At 37.8% G+C, this 27,431-nt stretch overlaps 2 protein-coding genes across 2 annotated transcripts in view; one reads left to right on the top strand and one right to left on the bottom strand.

Annotated features, from left to right (window-relative positions):
* The window catches only part of AAGAB (alpha and gamma adaptin binding protein), a 111,587-nt gene extending 104,274 nt beyond the window's left edge, over positions 1-7,313 (bottom strand). The window contains exon 1 of the mRNA XM_086322853.1: positions 7,294-7,313. The gene's annotated coding sequence lies outside the window, so the exon portion shown is untranslated. The remainder of the gene's footprint in view (positions 1-7,293) is intronic.
* Positions 1-27,431, top strand: part of IQCH (IQ motif containing H) — a 231,508-nt gene that overhangs the window by 29,370 nt on the left and 174,707 nt on the right. Inside the window, 1 exon segment of the mRNA XM_086322857.1 lies at positions 8,009-8,125. Coding sequence (XP_086178983.1) covers positions 8,009-8,125 — 117 coding nt within the window.

Below are 27,431 nucleotides of genomic sequence, written 5' to 3'. Positions count from 1 at the left end.
TACAAAAGATTTCTATGAGAAGATTCAAGTAGATACATATTTATGACTCATAGCATCTTTTCCAGAATCATAAGCTATTTATTACAACTGAAAAGCATACTCAAAATTTATTATTAATATATGGTATCCCATGGTTCAATGACATTTCAAAAATGGCATCCCAAATATCTCTTGCCTCTCTCCCTGGCTTACCAGGGGATGCTAACTTCTGGGCATGTAGGGGGACCTCATTCCCTGGCCACCAACTCACGAGAGCTGCTTGTAGCAAAGATAGGGAGGTTGTGGAATTATCAACTGGCCCCTGTGCCATAAGAGTTGGACAGGATGCACCTTTGGCCCACACGACTGCTATAAGCTGATGACTGTGTCACCATGGCATCTTGTAAGAATAACAGAAACATAGTAACACCAAATATGCCTTCCCTCAGGGTGTGCTATTTCATTTCTTCACATGTTTTGATGTTAATGCTACTATGTGTTAGATGCTAGAATGCAGATTTTACTGCTGTCGGTGTTCACAGCCTATAGTCAGGCATTCTACAGACAGAGTGGCAAGTGTGGTTTTAGAGGTTTGACAAAAGTACTCTGGCTAGGAGGATATGCTGAATGCCTGGGCTTGTACCCAGTAAGTACATCATCTCTAAAATCTGTTTCAAGCACAGCAATCTCTGACCTCCATGTCCTGGCCTTCCAGTTCATATAATATGTTCTTCCAACAGTTTTTCATTACCGTGAGGACATTCAATCCACTGGCCCCTCATTATTTCACTATTTATCACTTTTGTACTTGATTTCTTAACTAGATTAGATTGATGGCTGTGGCAGAAATTGTTAATTTCATTGTTAATATTCATCCGACATCTGCATTACTATAAACTGTGATTTTGTTCAGGATGGCATCATGCCAAGAGGAATAAGTGTCCTCATTTCTGAGCCTTCTTTGCAGTTAAGTTTGACCACGTGTCCCAGTTCTGTCCAGTGGGTACTGAGTGGCAGTCTCCTGAAGTTGGTTCTAGGGGATGTTTTGCTTTCCTGGTGAGAGGGTATAGTAACAACTGGCGTGTCCCTTCTCCCCTTCCTCTCTTTCTCTCCCCTGAACACAGCCATGACATCTGGAGTTTCAGCAAGCATCTTGCAACCATGAGGTGACAAGCACAGGAACAAAAGGCAACACTCTGAAGATGGTTAGGACATAAAGGAGGAAAGGGACTGGGCCCCAAAGGTTTTCCTGAGCTGCGGATTTTTAGCTAAATATATGACTGCCCAATATAAAGATCCCATTTTTCAGTGTCCCTTGCTGTTGGACATAACCCTATGATCAAGTATTGGCTAATGAAATGTTGTTATTGTTTAATCACTAAGTCGTGTCTGACTTTTTTATGACCCTGTGGACTGTAGCCTGCCAGTTTCCTCTGTCCATGGGATTTTCCAAGCAAGAATACTGAAGAGGTTGCCATTTCCTTATCCAGTGAAATATTAGGTGGTGAGTATTTTGGGAAATTTTCTGGAAACCTCCTTAAATGATATCCGACTTTTGCTCTTCAATCCTTTTCTTCTCCTTTCTCTATTCTGCTGCCTGGAATGGAGCTGTGTTCACTGGGACTCTTGCAGCCATCTTAGGCCAGGAGGAGGAGGCCCATACATTAGGGATAGCAGAATACTAAACTGAAAGGGGCCTGGTCCTTGGCAACTTCCTGGACTTCCAGACCAACCCTGAACAGCCTATATCTGGACTTCATATACATGAGAACAATAAATTTGGTCTTATTGAAGTAATCTTCCAATTTTCAGTCACATAGACAAACATCCCTATTCCCATTACCATTATCCTTTTATAATCATATTTAATTTCTCTATCTCTAGATTTATGTTTCATGTTTTCTACCTTGTCAGAGTGGAAGAAATGTCCCTTCTCTGGTTAAAGCCAGCCTCTTATTTAGCTTAGCTCTTCCAGTTATTCGCCTCTCATTAATCATTGATTTCTGACTTCTCCATCATCCCCAGATCTTTGTGTGACTATCCCATTCAGGCCTCAGTATACTTCTCACCTCCTCAGAGAGGCTCTCCTTGACCACCATGTTTAAGGCGGCCTCCCATTCTCCTAGGGTATTTTATTTAGAGCACTTATAGAAATGTAAAATTAAGTCTATATCTGTTTACATGGTTATTAACTGATTCCTCTCATTCCTTCAAGAATGTAAGATCCATGTGGACAAAAACTTGTTTTTATTCACCAACACCTCAATGAGGCTTTCCATAAATGTTGGAATGAATGAATGAATGTTGTGGGGAGTAGAGAAGGAGAGATGGAGGTTAGGCGAGATCTCCCAGAGGAAGTTGCACCTGATCCAAGTTTCAGTGTTAGTAACAGTGTGCCCAGAGAACAGCTGAAGGTCAGGGGGAAAAGAGGACATTCCCAGAAAATGGAAGAGCCTGCTCACCTGGAGAGGTGGAGAGAACATTTTATATGTGGAGGCTGGCTGGTCACTGAGCAGTCGTGAGGAAGTGGCAGAATACAGGGCTGGAAAGTAGGAAGGGTCCCTCTAAAGGAAACCACTAGAGGCGAGATACATGTTTCCGTTAGTAACCAGAGGTTCAGTCATACTGGAGGTCATGCAGACTCAAGGAGGCCCATCTTAGGGCTCATTATAGAGGTCCATGTAATAATCAATGAGGGCACAGATCGGAGCAGTGCCTGTGGATATTCGAGAGGAAGTAAAGGATCTGACAGATAGGAAGCTGAATCAAGAGTGTATCAGTCAACATTTCTTTGTGATGTGGCAGCATGTTATGATGGAAAGAGGTTTTTGAAGACAGAGACATAAGCAAAATCCCGTCTCTTCACTTTGGGGTAGTATCACTTAGCCATTTATCCCCACTGGTAAAGAGGATAATTTCATATACTCCCTCTTGCCATTTTAAGGACTAAAGTACATCATTTGGATTATGACAACCCCCAACATATTATGGTGCCTGGCACAAAATGGGAGCTGAATAAATGTTAGCCCTCTCCCCTAACCTTCCTCTTGTTCTACAATTCAACTCCTACCAGAATCAAAAAACAGGATGGGCACATCTGAATGGAATTCAAATCTTAAGGCTTTGTGAACTTGAGGCACCTGGGCTTTTAGAAGCAGCTTGGGGTTAGGTGATGCTGTGATTGTTGGTCCCCTACCTAGCAGGGGTATAAGAGGGGATGTCATAAAGCACAGACGTATTATCACACCTAATGCTTAATATTACATTTGCCTGTAATACAGGAGACACAAAAGACTCGGGTTTAGTCCCTGGATTGGGAGGATCCCCTGGAGAAGGAAACGGCAACCCACTTCAGTATTCTTGCCTGAAAAACCCCAAGGACAGAGGAGCCTGGCAGGCTACAGTCCAAAAGGTCACAAAGAGTCGGACATGACTGAGTGAGCACAATACTATATAATTCTCAGTCCACGTTCAGTCTTCCCCAGTTGTCTTAGAACTATTTTTCTATTGTTTGTTTGAATCAGGATGTAAAAAATGTCTGCACATTGCATTTGTTTTTTTTTTTGTTGTTGTTGTTTTATTCATTTTAAAAAACTGAAGCATAGTTGTACAGTATAAGTTACAGGTGTTACAATAAAATGATTCTCAATTTTTAAGGTTCTAGTTATTATAGAATATTGACTATATTCCCTATGTTGTACAATATCATGTGTTGCATTTGTATCTCATTTTATCTGTAACAGTTTGCTTCATGAAAAAAGTCACCATTGTAGGTCAACTATACTTCAGTTTTTAAAGGTCACTTATTTAAGAAATCAGGTCATTTCTCAAATAGGTTCACCACCCGCTTAGTGTGGATTTGTCTGAATCTCATGTCTTACAATCTCATGGTGTCATTTTACATGTGCCCCTGTCTCTAGTATTTCTTGTAAACTAGCAGTCCTATCTGGGTTTCCCTGGTGGCTCAGGTGGTAAAGAGTCCACCTGCAATGTGGGAGACCTGGGTTCGATCCCTGGGTTGGGAAGATCCCCTGGAGGAGGGCATGGCAACCCGCTCCAGTATTCTTGCCTGGAGAATCCCCATGGACAGAGCAGCCTGGAGGGCTACAATACATGGGGTCACAAGGAGTCGGACACAGCTGAGCACAGCACAGCAGCAGTTCTATCCAGAAGCTTGATTGGATGCAGGTAACGTCTTTTTGGTGGCAATACTTCACAGGTGGTACTGTGCACTTGCTTTTACTGTTTATCAGGAGGCAGTTTCTTTTTTCTTTTAGTGATGTTAAGATTGAGCTGTGAGTCTGTGTATTACCAGCTTGATCTAGTCTTATATAAAGTTCCCCACAACCTTTCACCCAATGATATTAGCAAAAACTGATATGTATCTAATTATTTCATTAGGGATTGCAAAGTGATGATTTTATAATTCTATCACTCCTTCTGCATTTATTAGCTTCTCTGAAGAACTTTCCCTTAGCAACTCTTTGGTGAACCTGAAAAGCAGATTTTTCAGGAAAAGCAGAATAAATACACGATTCTTTCTTTTATCTATCTTGTAGATTAATTGATCTATTTTATCAATTAGGTTTTGGGGAAGGGGGAAATATTAAGAACTATGGATTTTTATATATTTGAGGTGTTTCAGTGCATAAAGTATTACTTGTAGGATACTGAATAGTACTTTATCATTTGTGAGATGCTGAACACACATCAGTCACTTAAACTTCACAAACAACCCCCTGAAGGTAAAGTATTATTAATACTACCCAGTTTCACAAATGAAAAAATCTAGATCATATAGCTTGAAGTAGGATTTGGTGTCTACTGTTCTTTCAATTAAATATGATATTGGTTGAAAGAATCAGACAATTAAAGGTGACTGGATTCTTTTTCTTTTGAGATTAAATAGCAGATACCTTTAACCAGTGGGACTAACCAGTGTACATTTAGAAGGCATTACTTTTGGCAAACACTGTTGAGAATAATGTTATGCTGATAATACTGTAACTTAGTAAATAGCTTGTCTCAACTTTGTTTGTGAAGCATTTCCATTTTGATTACTCTGTGTGGGATCTACTGCTCAGATGCATGTCATTTTATGGTCTGCTCATGTCTGGGGAGCTGGTATTATGTGCTGCCTAGTGTTTTTAATTCAGAACTTCTTTTGAAAGGAACCTTAGCCTCTCATGTTCAAGCCCTAGTTTTAATAGCATAAGCTATTTCCTTCTTATATCGCTTTGTGGGCATAGTAATAAAATAAATACCACAAAATCACTGATGAGATGAAAATTGAGCTCCCTGCTTCTGTGCAGCCATGTAGGTAAAACAGTAATTGGCTCTGATAATAACTTTTGTTCTTACAAACCAAAGTCTAAATGAGAGTCACATTTGATATATCTGCTTGTAATTACTATCAAAAGGAGGGAATACAAAGTTTAGATTGTTTAGTGACTCAAGATAGATTAAATAAATTGCTGTCTTTTCTTGAACAATTTAAGAAAATTTTCTTAAATTATTTCCGATATTTATCTTACTGTTGGCAAAAAATGATCATCTTCCAGAACATTGTTTTTATGCTTAATGGAATGATTAATTTTGTTTTTTAAAATCTATAATTGTTTTCCTTGAAAAACCTTTTTACTGGGTCTGATAATTTATTCTCATAAATATTTTCCTATACCTCTCTGTAGATTGTAAGATAAATTTAGGTTATGCATGTATATGGCAGTGATTTTCAGTGAGACCATTTGACATTTTTATATCATTTAAATGTAGACTCTTAATATTTTTTAAAAGGGGAATTAAATCATATGTGCTACATATAATTTTGATATATCCATCCTTTGGTGTCAAAAGGGTAAATAATAGAATATTAATATTTAAAGGATCTTTTTATTGCTTTAGAAACTAATAAAGAATTGCTATTACAACCTGGCATTTCTGTTGAATTTCTGCTTACATTTCGATTTCTTTCCAGAAATATCTGTGTCCAGTGCCATAGAAATGTAAAAATGGAAGGGAACAACTAGATTTTAATGCCAGTTTTAATAATGATTCTAAATTTGATCGTTTTGTTTCTACACCAGTCCTATAGCCATGCAAAGTTGATGGAGCATAATAAAACTAAGAAAATGGCTATAGTTCACTGAGCCAATGATCCCAGAATTAAAAAGTTCTAACAAAGCTTAGACATGATAGATGAAGCTATTACCATCAATTTTATCCAGAATACACATTTTAAAAACACCCTAATTACAGAAACCACATCCAGTCAATATAATACATATTAGCAATTTCCCCATCCTTGGTAGGATGGAAATTATTCTGAAAGTTTAATTAAGAAGGAAAAAATTATGTTCAGGTATTAATTTCAATAAAAGAGGCGCTCAGCTTTCATGCAAAAACCCCAGAGTTGTGCTGTACATGTGGGTTACCCACACAAGGAAAGCCATTTGTAATTAGGCACTACATTATTTCTGTCACCACACGGACTTTAGAGAGAAAAGCTGTGCCTTATTTGTAACCTGTGTTCCTGCATGAGTTAAAGTGCACAATTGAGTGCAGTTACTTGGAGATTTTGTCTAAAAACTATGTTTTAAAAAATAAAAGGAAGGTTTGGAGGCTGTATTAAGAAATAACTTATCTAGACAGCATGCATTCCAAAGGTGTTTTTGTAGCCTTCCCCTTCACATTGACCTCAGGCACAGGCCATGTATGAATGCTTAGGATCAAAGAAATTACTGCAGCATGAGCTAATCTGTCTGGTTCCTATAACCATTTTAACAATTGCATCAGATCACCCTCAGAACTAGCACTATATTGAAAAGAAATCAGTGTTTTTAATTGCTCACAACACCTTTTTAAAAAAGTCACAAAGGCCACACATTGTATGATTTCATTTATAGGAAATATCCAGAATGGGCACATCCAAGAGAAAGAAAGCTGATTAGCAGTTGCCAGGCTCTGGGAGGAGGAGGGGATGAGCAGGGATTGTTAATGAGTGTGAGGTTTCTTATTGGGGTAATGAAAATGTTCTGGGATTAAGGTAGGGGTGATGGTGGTACAACATTGTGAATATGCTAAAGTTCACTAAATTTAAAACTCCCAAAAGACCTCAGAAACTCTCAGTACTACCATACTCCGTAAGTGTCAGCTTCCCTTTGAGCATCAATGCATAGAATGCTACCTTTTAGCACAGAATGCAAAACACGGGAGGGAGGTGTTGGGGGTTGATAATTCGATGGGAGACTGTCAAGTCTAGTGCCACATTTTGCAAATAAAGAAACTGACTTCCACAGAAGGAAAGTGACTTACCCAAGGTCACGCGCAGACAGTCCAGGGTAGAGCAAGACTGGATCGCAGGTCTCCAGGCACCTGTCTGGTGCCCCTGCTCACCACCTCTATGCTGCCTACCCTGGTAGTCTATCTCAGCAGTAACTCACTTGAATTATTTTAAATGAGGAACACATGGTTCAAATGAGATGTGTGGGTTTTATTTTTTTCTAATGAAAGCATACATTTCCCCTAGAAAATAGCAAAATCTCTATGAAGGAGGAGATACATTTGTTGTGGTAAATTTACCAAGTCCTAACTGAGATTTACCTGTAAATGTCCCTTGAGAAAAGTGGCCACATTAACAGACCAAGGGAGCCCTCTACCTGCATAGTTGTAGTATAGATTTCATTGGGAAAATTCTTGACCTGGAAAGCTAAAACTAAATCGAGACCAGGTGTTCTACCCTTTGTCCACCTTGGTGGGCTTCTAGCAGTATTTTGGAGAAAATGAATGGTGGATTTTTATGAGTAACAGGGATTCAGAGAGGAAAATCTGCAGAAAATTCCTTTTCTGTGAATAAAAGACAAAATTAGTTACCTAAATAAAAGACCTAAAGATATATATATATTTTTTCCAGTGAGAATTACATTAAAATAATTATTCTCAAAGAACTTTATACTCCTTTGAGGATATAAAATGTTAACAAGCAGTTTTGTTCATCCAGCATGAAACTTTCATTGTTTCTTTGTTTCAGGGAAAGACAGGGTTGAATATAAAAATCATGCAGGATCCTGAAAGCATCCACCACAGAGCTGCTGTAAATGCGACCTATGGAATCAGTTTGCCATACATTAACCAGAGAAAAGCAAGTGTAAGTAATGAGTGGTTTTAATGAGCTCTTATTTTTTAGAATTAAAATTCATTTATTGGTGCTATAAGACATAAGGTAAATTTTAAGAATTGAATCCTTTTGTCCTTAGAATTTTTTGGAGATGAAATGGAGTGGCATTCATTCTGTTTGTAATTAGAAATGATGAAGAAAGTGTAAACTTCTTTTTAAAAGATCTATGTATAGATCATTCAAATTTTTCTATTTTATCTGATATCCCTAAATAAACTAGTACCATAATTTTAACTAATATCAAAATTTAACAAGAGGAAGTAATTTAACAACAAAAAGAATACAGAACTGTTAAATATTTTCTTTTGTGTACAGGCTTCTCCTAGAAAAAGAAAAAAAAAAAACAACAACAGCAAGGCATGAGCTTCAATTATATATGCTCATATAATAGGCAAAAATTTAAGAATATTTATTCTAAATCTGAAGAAAGTAGGGGTTGATCCTTTATGTTAGCAAAATGATGAGAAGGAAAAATAATAACAAGGAGACTGTCATTAAGGAATCTCAGAGTCTGTTCCTATTTTTGCCGTTGACTTGCTGCTGAGTGTCCCAAAGCAGGGATTGTACTCTTTCTGTGTTTCAGGGTTTTCTTAGAAGAACCAAGAGTAGGGCTTGATTTTAATTAGAAAAATTATTTTATTTGAGATCATTTCTAATATTGAAAATAATTACCAAAGTGATATCTATAATTTTTAAATACATTTTTTTTAACCTTTGGCTTTTCTCCAAAGCTCTTAAATGTATCCTTCAGTGAAATCAAAACTAAAAACAAGATTAATTTTAGAATTAAATTGCAAAGCCATTTCCAACCAGCATAATAGTCTCTTAATCTTTCAAATTTCCTACGTAGACATTTTCAACTGCCTACTTCATTCATGTAACCCTGAAATATATTTTTAGTTTCTTTATATGTGCTTTATGTTATTCTAACAGGGTTGGTTTAAGAGCATTTTATCATAGAAATCCTTTTATAGCCTAAGAAATACCTAGAAAGTTAGATATTTTTATTCCTGCTGAAACTTTATTTAAAATGTCACTGTGAATAATGTGAAAAGGTTTTTATCTGCTTCCCGTGAGCCCAAAGCCCTTGAAATAAAAATATTATTTCTCTGGCTGTACAGACAGAAGCAGATTTCGCTTTTGTTGTTGTTGGTTTTCCCCATCAGTCTAGAATTAATATTGGCTTAGCTGGTGGAGCGCTGAGGCTTTGTAGCCCAAGGCAATTGCAGCATGTCATGCAAACTTTTTCTGATGAGTATTAAAGTTTAAAAAGGCATACCTCAACATTTACAGGGGATTAAGCTTTGCTTTAATGAATCTGAACAAAAATTCTGACATAAACAGGGAATTCAAAACTATGTCCAAAATTTCCCAAGTAGGATATGTGCCTTGGATAGTGTACCCTTGTCCTTAGAACACAGAGGACTTGGGAGAGCACTTGGCCTTGTAAGATACAAGGATACAGTCAATGAGTGTACATTACCTAATGTACTCATTGTATGCTCATTGATTGTATTTAAGATCCTTTTTTCCCCCTGTAAAACTTGACTCCATAAAAATCTACACCAGATCACTTTAAAATGTAGGTACGTTATGTCCCTCTTGCTCAAACTATTGGCATTTCAATCAAAATAGTTGACCCTATCATTTTACGTTGATATATGTATAGACGATGGTACTAAGTGAAAAACATATTCTCATTTTAGATTTGTAAAACAAGCATTGTGCAAAAGGTCCTATGAAAGAAATATTCCAGTGTTGGCTTTAAACAATCATGTGGAATACTTGGGAATAAATACAGTTGTGATTTACCACTTATGAAAATGTTTTTGAAAGCACGTACCCAAACTGAAGCAATGTGTCTAGCATTATGATGTATAGTTAATTAGAAAAACAGCATCAGAGCTAATTGCTTTTTATAACCACTCTAAACACTCAAAGGGGATTATTATTTGGCTGCTGAGGGCCATGTGTTTCCTTACTTCTTATGAAACTTGAACAGCTTGTCAAAAGCCTATAAGTAATCTTAGGTACTTTTGACAGAGCAAATTGGAATTTGTTGCTAATTTACATTACCAGTTCCCAAAAACTGGTGTTTTCTCCATTTTATGAAGAGGTATATACTTTCTGATAATCATAGGCTGATGAAAAGATTTTAGTGCATTTAAAACACATACACTCTACATACACATATACCCACCCCCACAAAACTGCCTTCAGAATTATATATCCTGTAACTCTCCTGTGTAAAAGCAATTCACAAAAAAAGCATTAAAAGTAAAAGTCACTGGTTTTTTTCAATATATTAAATTTGCCAAATTAAAACAAAAACCCTCTAACACATTCTTGAGTAGAGCCGTACAGGTTTGCATAGATAAGAAGAAATCTGTGATTCTGTTCATACTTACTCACTGACATTTAGTTCCAGTTAGACTTTATAATGCAACGCATTAAAAGATAGACTTTATAATGCAACACACTAAAAGATCTACAGAAAATTTGACTTTGATTTATTTTTTTTAAAAATAAGGGTTTCTTAAAAGGCTTGAAACATGTATCTGTTACCATGAATTTTAAAAGAACGATTATGAATGCATAACAAAATAGCCAAACAAAACATTGCTTTGAATTGCTGCACAAATAACTCTGATTATAACTGTTATGACCTAGAAAAGAATCATAAAAACATTTTTCTTTTTGGCAACATATGAGTTGCTGTAGAATTATACCGGTTCTTTGGTCCCACTTTCCAAATAAATAAATATATAATGCAATGTAAACTTAGAATCTTTTATTTATTCATGAGGTTGGATTTAATACTATTATGATTTCTAGATTTTATGAGTCATATGTTATGCCGTGTTTTGCACTAACTTAGTTGGGTAGCAACCACACTTCACAAATCATAGTTTCATTCTTTACTGTTTCACTTAGGGTGTGTGTAGTAATCTCTCACTGAAAGCGCATTCATTTCTGAAGTGATAAAGTAATGGAAAGTGAGGCAATTGTGTTAATGTCAAATGATTAGAAGAAGCACCAGAAGTAAGGTGGGGGTAAGTAGGAGGGGTGGGGGCAGAAAGAAGGACTATTTCACAACATGATTGTGTTTTAAGCCCATGCATATGGCCACAATTACAGTCTCAACATAATTTGGCAACGGTAGCAGAATTAGATTTAAACAAATTGATGTTACACTGCAGTAATTCAGAATGAGCTTGTTGCATTTATAAACCATAACAAGAAGCAGAGTGAATTAATAAACCCTTCTTGTCACTAAAAATAAAAAAGGGAATAATTGCTGAGATGGAGTTAACTTAACAGATGACTATAGTCAGCATCCTTTCAGCCTAGATATGGGAAAGTGAAGGTCACCCCCATCTCAGATGACAAAGAGGGAACATTTTGTTGGTAAACAAATTAATCTTTTGAAAGGTCGCCATTTGTTTTAAGTTTTTATCCAGTTCTTGTCATCTGGAATCAGAGATTGACTGTCATTTCACTAGGCAGGGGTGCAGTTGAAGCAGACAAAGCTGCTTCTGTACATATCAGCATTCCTTGACAAAACCCAGTGCCTGATTGTGATGCTATGGGCTGCTGGTTTACAGCTGTCTCCGGACAAGAATGGAGGCCCACCCCTGAATTCCAATAAGATGGGCCTGCATATTCCGCCTGCTGTAAGCTGGCCCTCTGCCCACAAGTAAAATGTATTGTAGTTCAAGCCAGCAATTATCTCTTTTACTTCCTTCTGTGCTGCTTCTGTTCCTTTTTTCCAAAAACAGATGTGGATATTCACTCAAGTTCTGCATCTCTATTCTTTCCCACACCTGCCAGGGCAGAATTTTGACAGAGGGAGCCAGCAGACAACAATCAGACGGGATTTCTGTGATAACAGTTTCAAAAGAAAATGTTGAATTTTCAGGAAATGTGGAGTCAGCATCTTGTCCCCCTCCCTTTCCCCAGGAGCATTTGGTAAATTAAATTAGTTGAACAAAAGGAAATAGCTTTAAAGACATTTAGAAATGCCACATCCTACTTATGACACACAGTCATTACCCAAGAGCTGCAATGGCATGTTCAACACCCCCATTCCTGTCACTAAAGAGAGGTTCCTCTTCAGGTTGTCTTGAGAGAGTTTCCAAGAAAACAATGACTTTTCATGTTCTTCTTGACTCCAAGCCTACTCCACCAGCGTGGTGGTGGTAGAGTGGTGTATTGGCTTTGGAGGCTGAGGTGATTGAGAACGTTAGTTCTGCTTTGGTTTGGAGTGCCGACAAACCTGGAGAAAGTGATGTGGCAAAGGCCACTGGCTCACGTCTGGTTCTCTCACAAAAGCCCATCTGGAAGTGGGGAGAGGTAACTGGAGGCCATGTCCTCATCAGGTAACGCACATTCTCTAAGTTCTTGTGAACGCTGTTATTTCTTGAATTTCTGGGCTGAGATCCTGCATGCGTTCCCAAACCAACCCCACACCAAACTCCAGCCACTTTTTAGCTGGGAGCATCACATTTCTGGGTTAGACTGCCTGCTGTGGACTCTTATTAATAGAAGGAGAACCTCACAGAAATGGCCTCCATTTCCTTATGGGTAAAATGTCCATGATAAAAGAATCTCATAGGTTTCTATTGAGTTTTTGGGGCTTTTTTGGCTGTGTTGGGCCTTAGCTGTGACATGCACGGGCTTTCCTTGTGGCCTTCGGACTCCAGAGAGCACAGGCTCAGCAGTTGTGGCACGGGCTCTCCAGCTGCAGCACACAGGCTTAGCTGCCCCACAGCAAGTGGGATCTAAGTTCCCTGACCAGGGATCGAACCTGTGTCCCCTGCATCAGAAGGCAGATTCTTAACTACTGGACTACCAAGGAAGTCCCAGGATTGTATTAAGATTTAAATGAAATAATTCAAAGCACTTAGCAAAGGTCCTGGTACAAATAAGTGCTCTGAAAGTTTCAGTTATGACCGTTGGCGATATCACGTATTATCTTATGCCATGTTTTATACAGTCATTTAAAGCTTACATTACTGTAGGGGGTCAAGGGGGAGAACCAAAGTATCACTGAGGTTCCTTCCAGAGATTCTATTTAACATTTCACATGATGATGCCTTCTTTCCCATACTGCTATGGAGACAGTTGTCTGGTCCCTTTGTCTGTTTTTCACATCCTCCACTGCACCAAGCAGTGTTTTGCACATAATAGGAGAGGATTAATTGGTCTCATCCAGCCAGTCCTCACACTGAAGCTGTGTTACTTCTTGCCAAATCTGGAAGTGAAGTAATGGTTTTGCTGACTCTTAGTAGGCACAGGGCATCCTCCCACTTAGCCATCTGATGAAGTTTATCTGGTGAAACCCTCTTGTTCCTGGATTCTTGTAACAGCCTGGCCACTGACTAACTGTTTCTAAGAGCCAGTCACTCTAGTTCAGTTATTCTTATTTTCCTAGTTTATAAAATGGGGACGCTAGAATGGAGGCAGTCAGGTGGGAGGAAGGGCTTGGAGTTGAATGGATCAGAGTTGGGTCCTATTTGCCATTTTCCAGTTGTGTAACCCTAGGTAAGCAAATTAACATCTCTGATCCTCTGTTTCCTTCTTTGTAAAATCAGAATAATGGTGTTTACTAGGCTCAGGTGTTATGGGGATAATATAGATAATATATTATCGATTAGTATATTATAATTATCGATAATATATTAACATTGCTGGAACATAATAGGTGCTTAATAAGGTTCCTGTCTTTCCGGAAAATTTATGAATATTAAAAACCTCATACTTCTCTCTTTTTCACACCCTTGCGTCCTAAAAAGGATCTGATTTGGTTCTTTTCACGCTCCATTATAAGTGAGTAATAGGGTTTAATGCCCTGGTTTTCAAACTGTTGCAGAGAGCTCCAGTGAGCTTCAGGGAGCCTGCAAGCATTTAATTCATACTTCATTCATATTTCATTCATATTTCATTTAATTCATATTTCATTATAATTCATATTTATAAATAGCTCAAAATATTTAAGCTATTTTGAAGCATAATAAAGAACAAAAATACATATGTAAGTTAAACACCAAATTTTAATGCATTCGATACCATCAATGGGTTAGTTTGTGCTATTTGGTTAACTCCATGAGCACATGGGCATAGATGCGTGCATGTCGAGGTATGTGCGTGCGCACATTTGAATTTCTTTTAAGGGTGTTTTTTAAATTCGATATGGTTTATCTGTGTACCAGTCATATTTTGAAGTGCACATCCAACTCATGAACACTCCTATAATAATCATACGAGATAAATGTGAAGATTAAATGAGCTAATACTTGTCAAGTTCTTAAAGCAGCTCCTAGCCCCAGGTAAGCATTCTATTAACATTAACTGGCATTAGTATTACATACAACACTTGTGTGCTCCCATCCGTTAAAAGCCAGGCAAGCTCTCTGGTGCACGTTTGGCACAGAATAATAGTGAACTGTACAATTACAATAATGCATATTGCATCCTGATGATATAGTATCATAAATTGTTTCATTGCTCATTTTAAGTTTGGGTTGGGCCTTACTTGATTCAGAACGTGCTATACAATCTGAATTGGACGTTGCAGGATCGCAGTGTTACTTTGTTTACTTCTGCAGATAAAAAGTCAGCAGTAAAACATCGTCTTGGAATTTTGGACTCAGGTGCCAAACAAGATTAGATTGTTTTGAAACTGAATGAATATCTGAAAAAGAAGGGTGCTGAGATATCTGAAAATAAATTTAAATTGGACATGATGAACATCTTCAAATGGTCCATGGCACATTTGAAAAGTACTTTTGGTCATTCAGTTCTTCAATAATAACAGCCCTCATGAAGTATGCCAGACACTGTGTTAAGTGCTTTATGTACACTGTCTTACTTAACTTTTTCACCTATAAAATAGATGCTAATCATTTACACATGAGGAAGCTGAGATTAAGATTAAGCTACTTGCCTAAGGTTATGAAGTCAGGAATTCAGGATTCAAATTATTTATTAATCTACTTGTCAAATATCCCCAAATTAAGTACTTACCAACTAATTTTTAATTACTAAGGAATATGAACAGTTGTTAAATATCATTAATAGTTTGAAACAAAAAATTCCTACTAGTCTATAAACTTCTGGATTATTTTAATTGAAGAAAATCCTGAGATAATAAATGCCATAACAAATCATTAGCTAGAAATTACTTATCTATTTATGTCAGGATTTTCTCCATCTTGTGCAGGCAAAATAAAATACAGAAATAAGGTGTATACTCTGATAAATGTTAGACTGCACTATTATCCATAAATCTTGATGTCATAATTTGTCTTTATCAAAATAGCCTGTTTCCAATGTTGTAAATACATATATATTCTTATTTACGTACAATACAGCATATAACATTATACTAAATTTGTATAAAACTTGCATCTATTTACCTATCAGCATTGTATTTAAAGTTACATCTGAAAAATAGATTCTACTACTGAATATAAATTTGAAAATCTTTGGCATAGAGAATTACCTCTCCCAGGGGTTTTTGCTTTTCAACAAGAGTAAATCCTCTATTTAATTAAACCAAAGGAGTTAGACTCTATTAAGGGATTTCAAGCATGAGTGGACAAGGAGAAGAGGGATTTGGGGGGTGCGGGAAGAGAGCCTTTGCATTGCCCTGGGTTCATCCCCGGTCAGCAGCCACCTGCTAACTAGCTGGCCCTGCTCCCTGATGTGATCCAGTGTCTTGGCACTTTGTGACTTGGGCTTTGGACTTGACTTTCCATATTTGTTTGACTCTGTAGTAAGAGGTTGTGTTTCTAACCTCATAGTTTGAAAGGCTAAAAATTTGAAAAGCTTTGTAAAGCTAAAAATTAGGCAGACGGAGGGGCCTGAGTCAGCACTGTGATAAGTTGGACACAAGGGGTTCATGGATAAAACTGTACTTCAGTGTAATTGGTTTCCAATGTAAGTTATTATGCAAGTATAAAACCATTATTCTAAGAAAGTATACATAGCCTTCACCAGTTTGCCAAAGCGGTTCATGACACCCATCCACAAAAGTTAGAACTCTTTGTGATAGATCAAACTTTCCTTTCACACAAACTTCAAGTATGGGGCAAAGTATGCATCAGAACAGAGGAGTATCCTGAAAACTCTGTATTCTATATGGATGAAAGAGCTACTTCTCTTAGTTGATTGCACAGAAAACCCACCAATTGCCACTCGGATTTTCCTAAGAGTTGTGTCTTCATGAGTGAAAATATAAAACTTCATGTTTTTATCTACTGTGGCTTTTTTATTGCAAGGAGGAAAGTGGAATAGTTACAAAAATGGTAATGCTTGCAATATTACAGTGAGTGGTCTGCTTAAAACGAAGCAAAGAAAAAATACCACAGCAAGTAGCACAACAGCATTAGCCACAAGAGAAATAGGCCTAATAGAATTTTTTTTTTTAATCATAGCCCAGGTTAATTATCTACTGAGGGGTACTTGAGATGAAAAAATACTATTGCTGTGTTCTCCAATATTCTAACCCATTGTACCTTAAACTGTACTTGAATTCAAGTATACATTCTTGCTTTTTAAAACCTCTTTGGTAGAAAAAAAGCAAGTATCCACAATCCACAGTGGTTCACCCTATACTTTCTTTAAAAGCACAGTTTCTGAATCAGAATGTAATGTAAGCCCAGGAGGTATCTACTTGGAGACGATACCTCTCATTAGGCCGTGGAGTTGGGATAATATGTCAGCAAAACACCTGATTTAATTCCCATCTCTACCTTCGATGGTAATCTGAACAAATCTGTTTACAATTGGTAACTAAGAGATCTGAAAGTGTGCAACCATGCACACTCTTAGTGGAAAGAACCACAGATTGAGACAAAAGTCAGAGCACTAGGGTGCTCATCCTGCCTCTGCTGCTGCTATAAGCCTTCAGAGACTACATCACTTAGCCTCTAAAGATTGTATGCTGAGATGTCAAATTGACTTGTTCAGAGTCATCATTATAGCCACAGCCCCAATGATGCAAGTCCCAGATTAACGTGCCTCCTTTGGTGCCTTGTGGCACCACCACTCTCTCAGGGGAGGCAAGTCGTGATCAGTGTAACTGACAGATGGAGGCAAGCTTCAAGATAGGCCTTTGTGAAACTGATGGACATGGCTGAAAGCAGACCTGGTGTGTATTTTAAGCACTGGAAGCAACAGAAGCAAAGGCAAAGGTGGAGAATAATGAAGGTAATGGAGGACGGCTTAGAGATTTGCCCAGTCATGTTGACTTTTTATAAAGCAAGGAGCCAAAAGATGTGGTTCGATGTGTAGAGCCAATTGATGGATGCCCTGGAATGGGCCACTGAAATCTAATTGTGTGACCTCCATCTAGATCATAAAGAGAAGGGCTTAAGGCAGACAGTTTCTGAAATTAGATCACTTCTCCAGATGCTCTAACTGAAGGGCAGCTTGAGAATTCTCCTAGACAATCTCTCTCCCTTGATGTCCTCATTGGTTATTAAACTTTATTTCCTATCCTGTTGGGTATAAAGATTTCTTGAATAGCACTATCTGCTGAACTTGAGAGAAGTTCATGAAAATGCCTGATCAGAGTTCTACAGGCAGCACTTAAGCTTTTACTTACCCTCTGTCTCTTTCCTATGAATGGCCACTGAGAGCTGGCTGGTCTAGAAGGATGGCTGAGACTTCCTCCTAACCTCTCTCTCGGTGCTGATGCTGAATACCCCACTGCCGCCTAGGACTCTGCCACAACCCTGTCCTGTCTTACCTCTCCCTCCAGTGCTGGTCAAAGCGGGTCTTCTTTGGGACAGGAGTTGTGGAGAGAGAAGGTTAAAGAATAGGAGTGGTTGATGCCTCGCCAATGCTTGCTGCCCTTCTCTCTTCTTCTGCCCCCAAGTCACGCACTTCCTCCCGGTCAGTTATCAGCATCAGTACTCCTCCCCCACATTCAGCCTCTTACCAGCTCCCTGTGGTCCTGTCTGCTCATGCAAAGAAGCGCCCAGGAGACTATCACAGTCCAAGTGTTTCCTAAAACATGGGTGTGTTTCCAAACTTATCATCTGTTTATACTAAATGGTGTCCATTTGATTGGCTTTTTCCTTCCTGAGTTTCACCCTCTTTTGCAAGGAGTAAAAACCCTAAGGAAATCTTCCAAGTGTTCTTGTTTAGAACAGGAATCACAGACGTAAATCCTCTTAGGCCCGCGAGGTGATAACTGACTGAAATGACCAGGTCTAAGAGCTGGGGTGCTGAACTGAGAATGGCCCTTCTGACAGGAAACAGCTGCCTCAGCTCCAACCCTTTGGCTGGGTTTTCAAAAGAAGCTGGAAACTTGTATTCACATTTTTGGTGAAATCTCCTGATTTTCAAATATTTGCTCTGATAATTTAAAAAACTTTTTGACTACATAGCTATATCTGTCTTGCAGGTCAGCAATTGGCAGTTGAGAGCCCCCTGGAGGGCTAGTACTTGGGTGCAGCACAGGGTACAGCACTCTATAGGATTAGAGGTTGATTTTGTCAAAGTTGATCAATCTCTTGGGTGCAGCTGGACTCACAAGAGGCTGATGTATAAACTGGAATTCTGCTTTATTTATTCTAAGGAGGGCTATCGTGGCCAAATAGACCTGAATGTTCAAGTCAGCTGATCTGAGGAGCATATTGTGCCCTTATTACAAAGCTCCACAGAAAGCCCTGCTAGAAGTCTGCTTGGTGAACAGAGAAACTGACTAAGGGTAATTAGCTGGACGATCTTCACGGTGAACAGCACCACACATTTATAGTCTGATGCATCCATCTGTGAAGCAACTCCTGCCAAAGGGATATGAGTACATCCCTGTGAAGTAAGTGCTTTATGGCACTGAGCAAATTTGATTCTCTGATTCAACTTTTTATAATAAATAGCTACTGTCTGCTTGGACTTGATTATGTGAATTACATTGCACTGTGATGAGCTTCTTAAACCGACAACCACATTTATCCCCTTGGAATAAATGATATTACCCCCATTTTACTGATTAAACAAACAAACTGTGTCTAAGGGAAATTAAGTTACTTGCTCCAGTCTTACAATCAATAAGTGGTAGAATCCAGATTCAAATCTAGGCCTACCTGATGTTAGAGCTTTCTTTTCTTTTCTCTCTTTCTTTCTTTTTTAATATTTCTCTCTTTGCTTACTTGGCTATGCCAGGTCTTATTTGCAGCATGCGGGATCTCTAGTTGTGGCATATGGGATCTAGTTCCCTGAGCAGGGATGGAACCCGGACCCCTTGCATTAGTCAACACAGAGTCTTTGCCACTGGGCCACTGTGGAAGTCCCTAGAGCCTATGTTCTTAACCAATGCCTTCCTCTTTACTAAGAAAGGGAAAGTTGCTCAGTTGTGTCCGACTCTTTTTGACCCCATGGACTATATGGTCCATGGAATTCTCCAGGCCAGAACACTGGAGTGGTTATCCTTTCCCTTCTCCAGGGGATCTTCCCAACCCAGGGATCAAACCATAGTCTCCCACATTGCAGGCAGATTCTTTACCAGCTGAGCCACAGGGGAAGCCCAAGAACACTGGAGTGGGTAGCCTATCCCTTCTCCAAGGGATCTTCCCAACCCAGGAATCAAACTGGGGTCTCCTGCATTGCAAGCAGATTCTTTACCAACTGAGCTATCAGGGAAGCCCTCTTTACTAAGTTCCTGGTAAAAAGACCACTCACCTTCAGCTGACTCTGGTTTCTTTGATGAGACTAACTAGACCACATTCCAACTTGGGGCCTGAGTCTTTCACGTTAAACCTCTACATGGAGCTGGCCACACTGATAATTTAGTTATTTTTCTGGTTTCACATTCAGAGTTGGGGTTGGGGTGAGGGAATATATCTCCTTGTCACTACTATAAATTTCTTCCCAAGTAACTGTATTACCCAGAAGAGGAAAGAGTCTCTAGCAGGAAGAAATAGGATGCATATGGGAGAAAAAGAGAAAGATAAGAAAGGTGAGAAGGAACCAGTCCATAAAGAGAAGTATTCTTGGGGGATTTCCTGATGAGATAGCCTGCTTCGCTTGTCTTCCCCTATTTCCCAAGCCACCAGAGCCATAAGAGCAAGAATTCTCCTTTTCCCATGCCTTGCTGGTGAGAGGTCCAGAAATGTCCAGTCATTAGGTTCAGTTGTACTAATATCTCACATGAGTTTGCCTAAGGATCTTACCAGCTTAAGATGTTTCTAAGAAAACTTCTCTGAGTTTCAAAGTACTCATTTCCAATTCTAACTTAAATGGTCCTATTGTTACAGAAGGTTGTCAGGAGAAGCTGTGAACTGAAAACAGGCAGTCACCCCCAGAGAGGTAGCTGATACCCAAAAAGTCCTCTTCTCCACCCATTAAAAGATGCACTTGATACCTAATATTGGAGTCATTCAATATACACACAATTTAGGGGAAAAGAGGATTGACTTTCAGTGAAGGATTTTCAAAGCTGTTACCTTGGCTTGGAATTATCATTTAATGGAAAACACTGAAATCTCAGGGGAAGTACCTGTCGCCATCTTTCCATAGTTTTGGGTTTATTATTCCATTTACCAGTAGTTTCAAGAGTAGGACCTAGATTTTACTAGAGGAGAGGATAATTCCCCCACAACCTTGGGGGGAAGTAGAACTCTGTTCTAGTCTGGAGCATTTACAGGACACATAGCTGTGCTTCCAAGCAGAGCTGCCCTCTATGCTGAAATATATCACCTGCTCGGGAAAATGCACATTAAGTAACACGCCTGAGTCCTTCTCTGTGTTGGGCATGGTGTTAAGTACAATATACATGGACTATCTCATGCAATCCTTTAATCCTACAAGTACTATTACTACTTTCATTTTGTATTTGGGGAAACTGAGGCAAAGGTGGTTAAATAACTCTCCCAAAGTCACATAGCTCAAGGTCAAAGGGTCATAATTCAAACTCAGTCAGTCTGACTTCCAAGTTAGCATTCTTAATATACCACCTCTGGTAGCTTTGCGGATGGTGATACTGACCCACATCCAAGGAACAGAGCTGGGACCCTGCCCAAAATTAATTCCTTGATGACCAAGAAATTTGTGGAGAAATGTCTCTACCTTGGTCTGGAAATAAAAGTAAAAAATCAAACCACTTAGTGATAAGCTACATTAACTTAAGGATTAGAATAATAAGAGAAGCTGGTACTTTTCCCCCCTAGTTGTATTGAGATATATTTGACATGTAATGTTGTGTAAATTTAAGGTGTACGATGTCATGATTAGATACATATATTCCTTATGAAATGACTATGAGAATAAGATTGGTTAGCACATCTGTCATCTCACATAATTACCTTTGGTGTGAGTGAGTGTGTGTGTGCTGAGAACATGTAAAATCTATTCTCTAGAGTTGGTACTTTTAGCGTGAAAATTTTCCCCAGCTAGATTGTAAACCCGTTTGAGAGCAGGGACCATATTTCCAACATCAAGCAGAGTGCCCCATCTGGCCAGAATCCGGTGAAAATTAACTCTGATATGTATATGTGGTTAAGGATTTTGAATAGAAAATTGTTAGGGAACTGTATAATTGAGATAGTCTGTGTTGAGTTAAGTAATGAAATACCATGTACCTCATTTGACTACATTTGTAGAGCTCTCCTCTTTCGGGTCATAAAAATGTCTTTCCAGATCTCTTCAGGTAGAATTAATTTTCTCTTCCTAGATCACTGCTGCATGCTTTTAAAGTCTTTACATGAATTTACTGAGCAATGTCAAAAAACAGTTGAATAAATAAAAAGATATATCATACTCCTGAAAAGGAAAAATGATTATAATAAAGATGCCAGTTCTCTCCAAATTAATCTTTATATCTAATGTAATTCCAATCAAAATTCTTATGGGTTTTATTTGGTTTGCATGGAATATTAATCTTTTCAACTTGCCAGTGTTCATCATCTTAAAAAATAATTGGGCAAAGACTTCACTTTTTTTCCTAAAGGATATTAATGAAGGTGAACTTTTTATACTTCTTATTAAAACATATGATATAATTACAACAATTATAGATTGGGAGTTTGGAATTGACATAAACACACTTATATTTAAAATAGATAACCAACAAGGACCTACTGTACAGCATAGGGAACTGTAATGATCTAATGGGAAAACAAGTTGAAAGAGAAGAGATACATGTATATGTGTAACTGAATCACTTTGCTGTACACCTGAAAGTAACACAACATTGTTAATCACTATACTTCAATATAAAATAAAAATTTAAGAAACAACAATTTTTAAAAATTAAAACAATTATAACAGCATCCTCTGGGCACAAAAATTAACAGACAGATTGATGGAATAAAAGAAATGAGCATAGATATTGGCATTAATATAAAAGTCAGTAGGAAAGGGAGGGCCTGTTAGATAAATAGTGCTGAGTCATTTGGCTAAATATTTGGGAAAAAAGCATTAAGCTAATCCTAACCTTATAATCTAAACAAAAGAAAACTCCAAGTGGATTAAATTAAAAGTTAACAAAGAGGAAAAAAAGAAAACAATAAAAAAGAACTATTTTTTAAATTAGTTAAAGGAAGATTTTTTTAAAATTGAGGTATAGTTGATTTATAATATTGTATTAGTTTATGGTATACAGAAAAGTGATTCAGTTAAATATACATATATATATGTACATACATATACATATGTGTGTACATATATGTACTCCCCAGGTGAGTCAATGGTAAAGAATCCGCCTGCCAATGCAAGAAATGCAGGAGATGTGGGTTTGATCCCTGGGTTGGGAAAATCCCCTGGAGGAGGAAATGGCAACCTGCTCTAGTATTCCTGCCTGGAGGATCCCCTGAACAGAGGAGCCTGACAGACTGCAGTCCATGGGGTCGCACAGAGTCAGACGTGACTGAGCGACTAAGCACATAGGCACAGACATATGTATATAGATGGATGTGTGTGTGCATATATATATATTCTTTTTCAGATTCTTTTCCCTGACAGGTTATTACAAAATACTGAATTCCCTTGTTGGTTATCTGTTTTATATAAAGTAGTATGTTTCTGTTAATCCTAAACTCCCAATCTATCTCTCCCCATGCCTTCTTCTCTTGGTAACCATAAATTTGTTTTCCATGTCTGAGTGTGTTTCTGTTTTGTAGATAAGTTCATTTGTACTATTTTTTTAGATTTCACATATAGTGTTATCATATGATACTTGTCTTTCTCTGACTCACTTCATTTAATATGATAATCTCTGGGTCCATCCATGTTGCTGCATATGGCATTGCTTCATTCTTTTTTGTCATGGCTGAGTCATATTCCAGGGTGTGTGAGTGAGTGTGTGTGTATGTCTGCACTGCATCTTCTTTATCCATTCATCTGTTGATGGACATTTAGGCTGTTTTTGTGGCTTGGCTATTGTAGTAATAAATAGTGCTGCTATGAACACTGGGGTAGCTTTATCTTTTGAATTAGAGTTTCCTCTGTATATATGCCCGGAAGTGGGATTGCTGCATCCTGTGGTAGCTGCAGTTTTAGTTTTTTAAGGAGCCTCCATAGTGGTCTCCAAAGTGACTGCACCAATTTACATTCCCCCAACAGTGTAGAAGGGTTCCCTTTTATCCACAATCTCTCCAGCATTTATTATTTGTAGACATTTTGATGAAAAGGAAGCTTTTTCCCACACTGTTAACCTCATACAATATTAATAATCCTCATTACAAGAAAAGTCCACGTTTACATTGGGCTCCAATCCTGGATTTGTCACTAACTTCTCTGTGATTTGGGGGCAAATTACTTACACTCTTTGGAACTTAGTTTGCTCATTTGTAAACTTAGGGCACTGGATCAGATCATCTCTAAGATATTATCCAGTTCTGACAATCCTGATTTTCAGAATCTGATCAAAATCTCTTTCCTTTGGCTCCCTTCTTTTCCCATTTATATCCACCAACACAGGACATGTAAAACAGAAAGGTAGACCAGGTGAAGCTGTTTTCTCTTCTGACTGTGGATGTAAAATTCACAGAAGGCATTAATGTTTTCATTTTTCCATAAATGCATTTAACAAAGTATTTATTAACAACCTGTTAGGTACCTGACCCTGTCCTAGTGACTTTTGTATGTTATCACTGCATATTCAGAACATGTCAGAGAGATTATTACTCCCCTAATAATCTCAGGATTGTACAGGTTAAGATATACAACCAAGTCATGTAATTAACACATGGTTAACTCAGAATTTAGACATATATTTTCTTGACAGTCTGATTAAGTCTAGGAAAATTATTTCCAGAGAATCTGTGCAAAAAGGACAAACACTTACACACACACACACACACACACACACGCACGCACGCACGCACGCACGCACGCACTCACTGACACTATTAAGATGAGCTGGTTAAGAATCCGCCTGCAATTCAGAAGACCTGAGCTCAATCCCTGAGTTGGGAAGATCCCCTGGAGAAGGGAAAGGATAACCGCTCCAGTATGCCGGCCTGGAGAATTCCATGGACTGTATAGTCCATGGGGTCTCAAACAGTCGGACATGACTGAGCGGCTATCACACACACAATATACTTTAAAAATCAGCTTCTTAATTAAATGAACAATGTAATTTTTCATGGGCTTAATTTATATTTGGGAGTCCTTCATTGAGTTAAAAATACTTGAACTAGAAGCATTCCTAACCTGCTTTCAGGTTTGCTTAGGCATCTCTTCTGGAGACTTCACTGATACAACATAGAAATTATGGCAAAGCCCAGTGGAGTCATTGAAGTAAAAGTCTCAGTACTGCTCAGGAAGGGATGCCAAATTAAATAAAAAGAGCCCCAGCAGTTCTGCAGCTGCGTGCCAACCCAACTGCTGGTATGAAGTAAATGAGGACCAAACTTCATTTCACTTGTGACCCTAGCCGGTATTTAAACAAAAATGCCTAGAGACTGACACACTGTTCTATAATAAGGGAATAAATATCAGTAGCAAAAATAATTATAAACAATGATAAACTACTCGCGAAGACTTTCTTAGATCTTAACTGAAAGGATTAATATTTAAACTCATTGCCTCTCTTGTGGTCCCTAGGAAAGGTTAAGATTGTAGATTATAAGCATTATATATACTGTAATATATAGCCCTAAGGTTACAGAAGAAAAATTATATAGATAGTAGAATTACTCCAGTTACTTTCCTTTCCGTGTCTTTGACAATATTCACCAGTATGCAAAAATCACAAACATAAGCAAACCAGTTTTTTTTTCCCTCTAGTATGAGATGTAATAAACATGCAGGTGAAAGCCCAGTACTTCATTATTCTCTCTTACTTTTCTAGATTTTTTGAATCTGGAGAGATTACTTTTCCAGATTTTAGAAATTTCTATTGGAAGGCTACAAATTAATGCTGTTAAATACAGAGACAAAATAGAAACAAGAAATAGAGTTTCATCTGTCAGTCTGAGTCTATCAGCAAATCCTGAGTCCATTATGTTTCAAGTTCCTTCAAAGAAAGTTTTCATGTAAAGTCAAGTTATCACTCATCTTTTGACTTTGCAGAATGGTCTAATAGTAACAAATTACAGCAAGTACTGTTGTTAGCTACGTTTTAATTCTTTGATCGTTTTTTTCCAAAATGTGTTCCAAAGAATACTGGTTCTTTGGAATGTTAATAGGTATTCCATGAAAGAAAAGTTTTGTGTCTCATAAGATTGGGGACCGCGACGTTAAAGAGAGACAGACTGACTGTCACACCATTAGGCCACCTGGAGTCACTAACATGCTGATGTCCAGTATGAATCTTTAGAAGGAGGGTAGCCAATGCCATTAGCAATGTTTCCAAAATTTCCTCAGAATTCTTTTTTTTTTGCAGAACAGCTATAGACCATATTCAAAGGAACAAACTTTGAAAAATTTTGCTTAAGGGCTGGATTTTATTGTAACTATTTTTAATGGAAAAAATTTTAGACGATATTACATATTTTCCTTCTTTAGTCACATTTTACTGAAATTTAATATTTTCTTGGGGATTTTGGGGCATCAAAACAAACTCCACTTTCTTCTTCTTCTTTTTTTTTTTAATGTGATGTACTGTTCAGGGCCTGTGAGGTGTGCAGATACTTACACCTTAGACTTCTCTGTGTTTCATATAATATTTCTTTTGGCATCTCTTCCATGGTCACCTCTACTCACCACATTCTTTGAGTCTGTTCAGAATCCCAGGGTGATTTCTACTACTTACCAACCTTTTATCGTCCTGAGACCCTTCTCAGTTCTGAGAACGGTGACCTTCTGTGTGCCCTTTCTTTTCCGCCCTCCTTCCCCACTTCTATCTTTCTCTCCTGTTCTGTTTTTCTCTTTCCTATTTCTAATATGGGTAATTTATGAGTCCTCTTTTTCTTGATCATTCTCCCTGGGGTTTATCTATTTTATTAGTCTTTTCTAAGACTCACTTTGGGCTTTGTTGATTTTCTCTGTTAATTGTTTTCTATTTCATTTGTTTCTCTTTTTTTTAATTCTCTTCTTTTCACTTGAGTTTATTTTACTCTTTTTTTAAAAGCTTCTTAAGGTAGAACATTAGATCACTGACTTTAGACCTTTCTTATTTTCTAAAATAAGCATTTAAACTTGATAAGTTTTTCTCTAAGCAGTTTTTTTACTGCATCTCACACATTTTGATATGTCACATTTTCAATATCATTCAGTTCAAAGTTCCTTTAATGATTTTTTTCTTTGACTTGTGAGTTATTTAGAAGCGTGTTAATTTCTAAATATTTGTTGTTTTTGTTTTTGTTTTTTTTAGTTTTCTCTTTCTTACTGAATTCTAATTTAATTCCACTGGGGGCAAAGAATATATTTTATAAGATTTAAATCTTTTGAAATTGATTGAGACTTATTTTGTGGCCCAAGATATAATTTAGTTTGGTTAATTTTCATGTACATTTGAAAAGAATGTCTATTTCACTGCTGTTGGTTGTAGGGGTCAATCAATATCAATTAGGTCAGGATGGCTGTTGGTGATATTCAGATTATCTGTGTTCTTTTTTTCCTTATAATTTAGAGACTATTTAGATTCTGTAATGAAACCCATGTTGATAAAACCTTACTTTGCGGGGAGGGCATGCCACACGGCTTGTGAGGTCTTAGTTCCCCAACCAGGGATTGAACCTGGGCACTCTGCATTTAGAGTGCAGAGTCCTAACCATCGGACCAGCAGGGAATCCCATGATCTTCTATACTCTTAATGATTCTTAAAGTCTATTTGTTCTACAAATTACTGAGGGAGGAATTTTAAAATCTTCAACTCTAATCA

This window comes from Bos grunniens, chromosome 10 (assembly GCF_055505025.1).
Source record: "Bos grunniens cultivar Pamir isolate PY7600 chromosome 10, Bosgru_T2T1.0, whole genome shotgun sequence".
Lineage (NCBI taxonomy): Eukaryota > Metazoa > Chordata > Mammalia > Artiodactyla > Bovidae > Bos > Bos grunniens.
The sequence above is the reverse complement of the archived record's forward strand: the minus strand, read 5'-3'. Positions and strand labels throughout refer to the sequence as shown.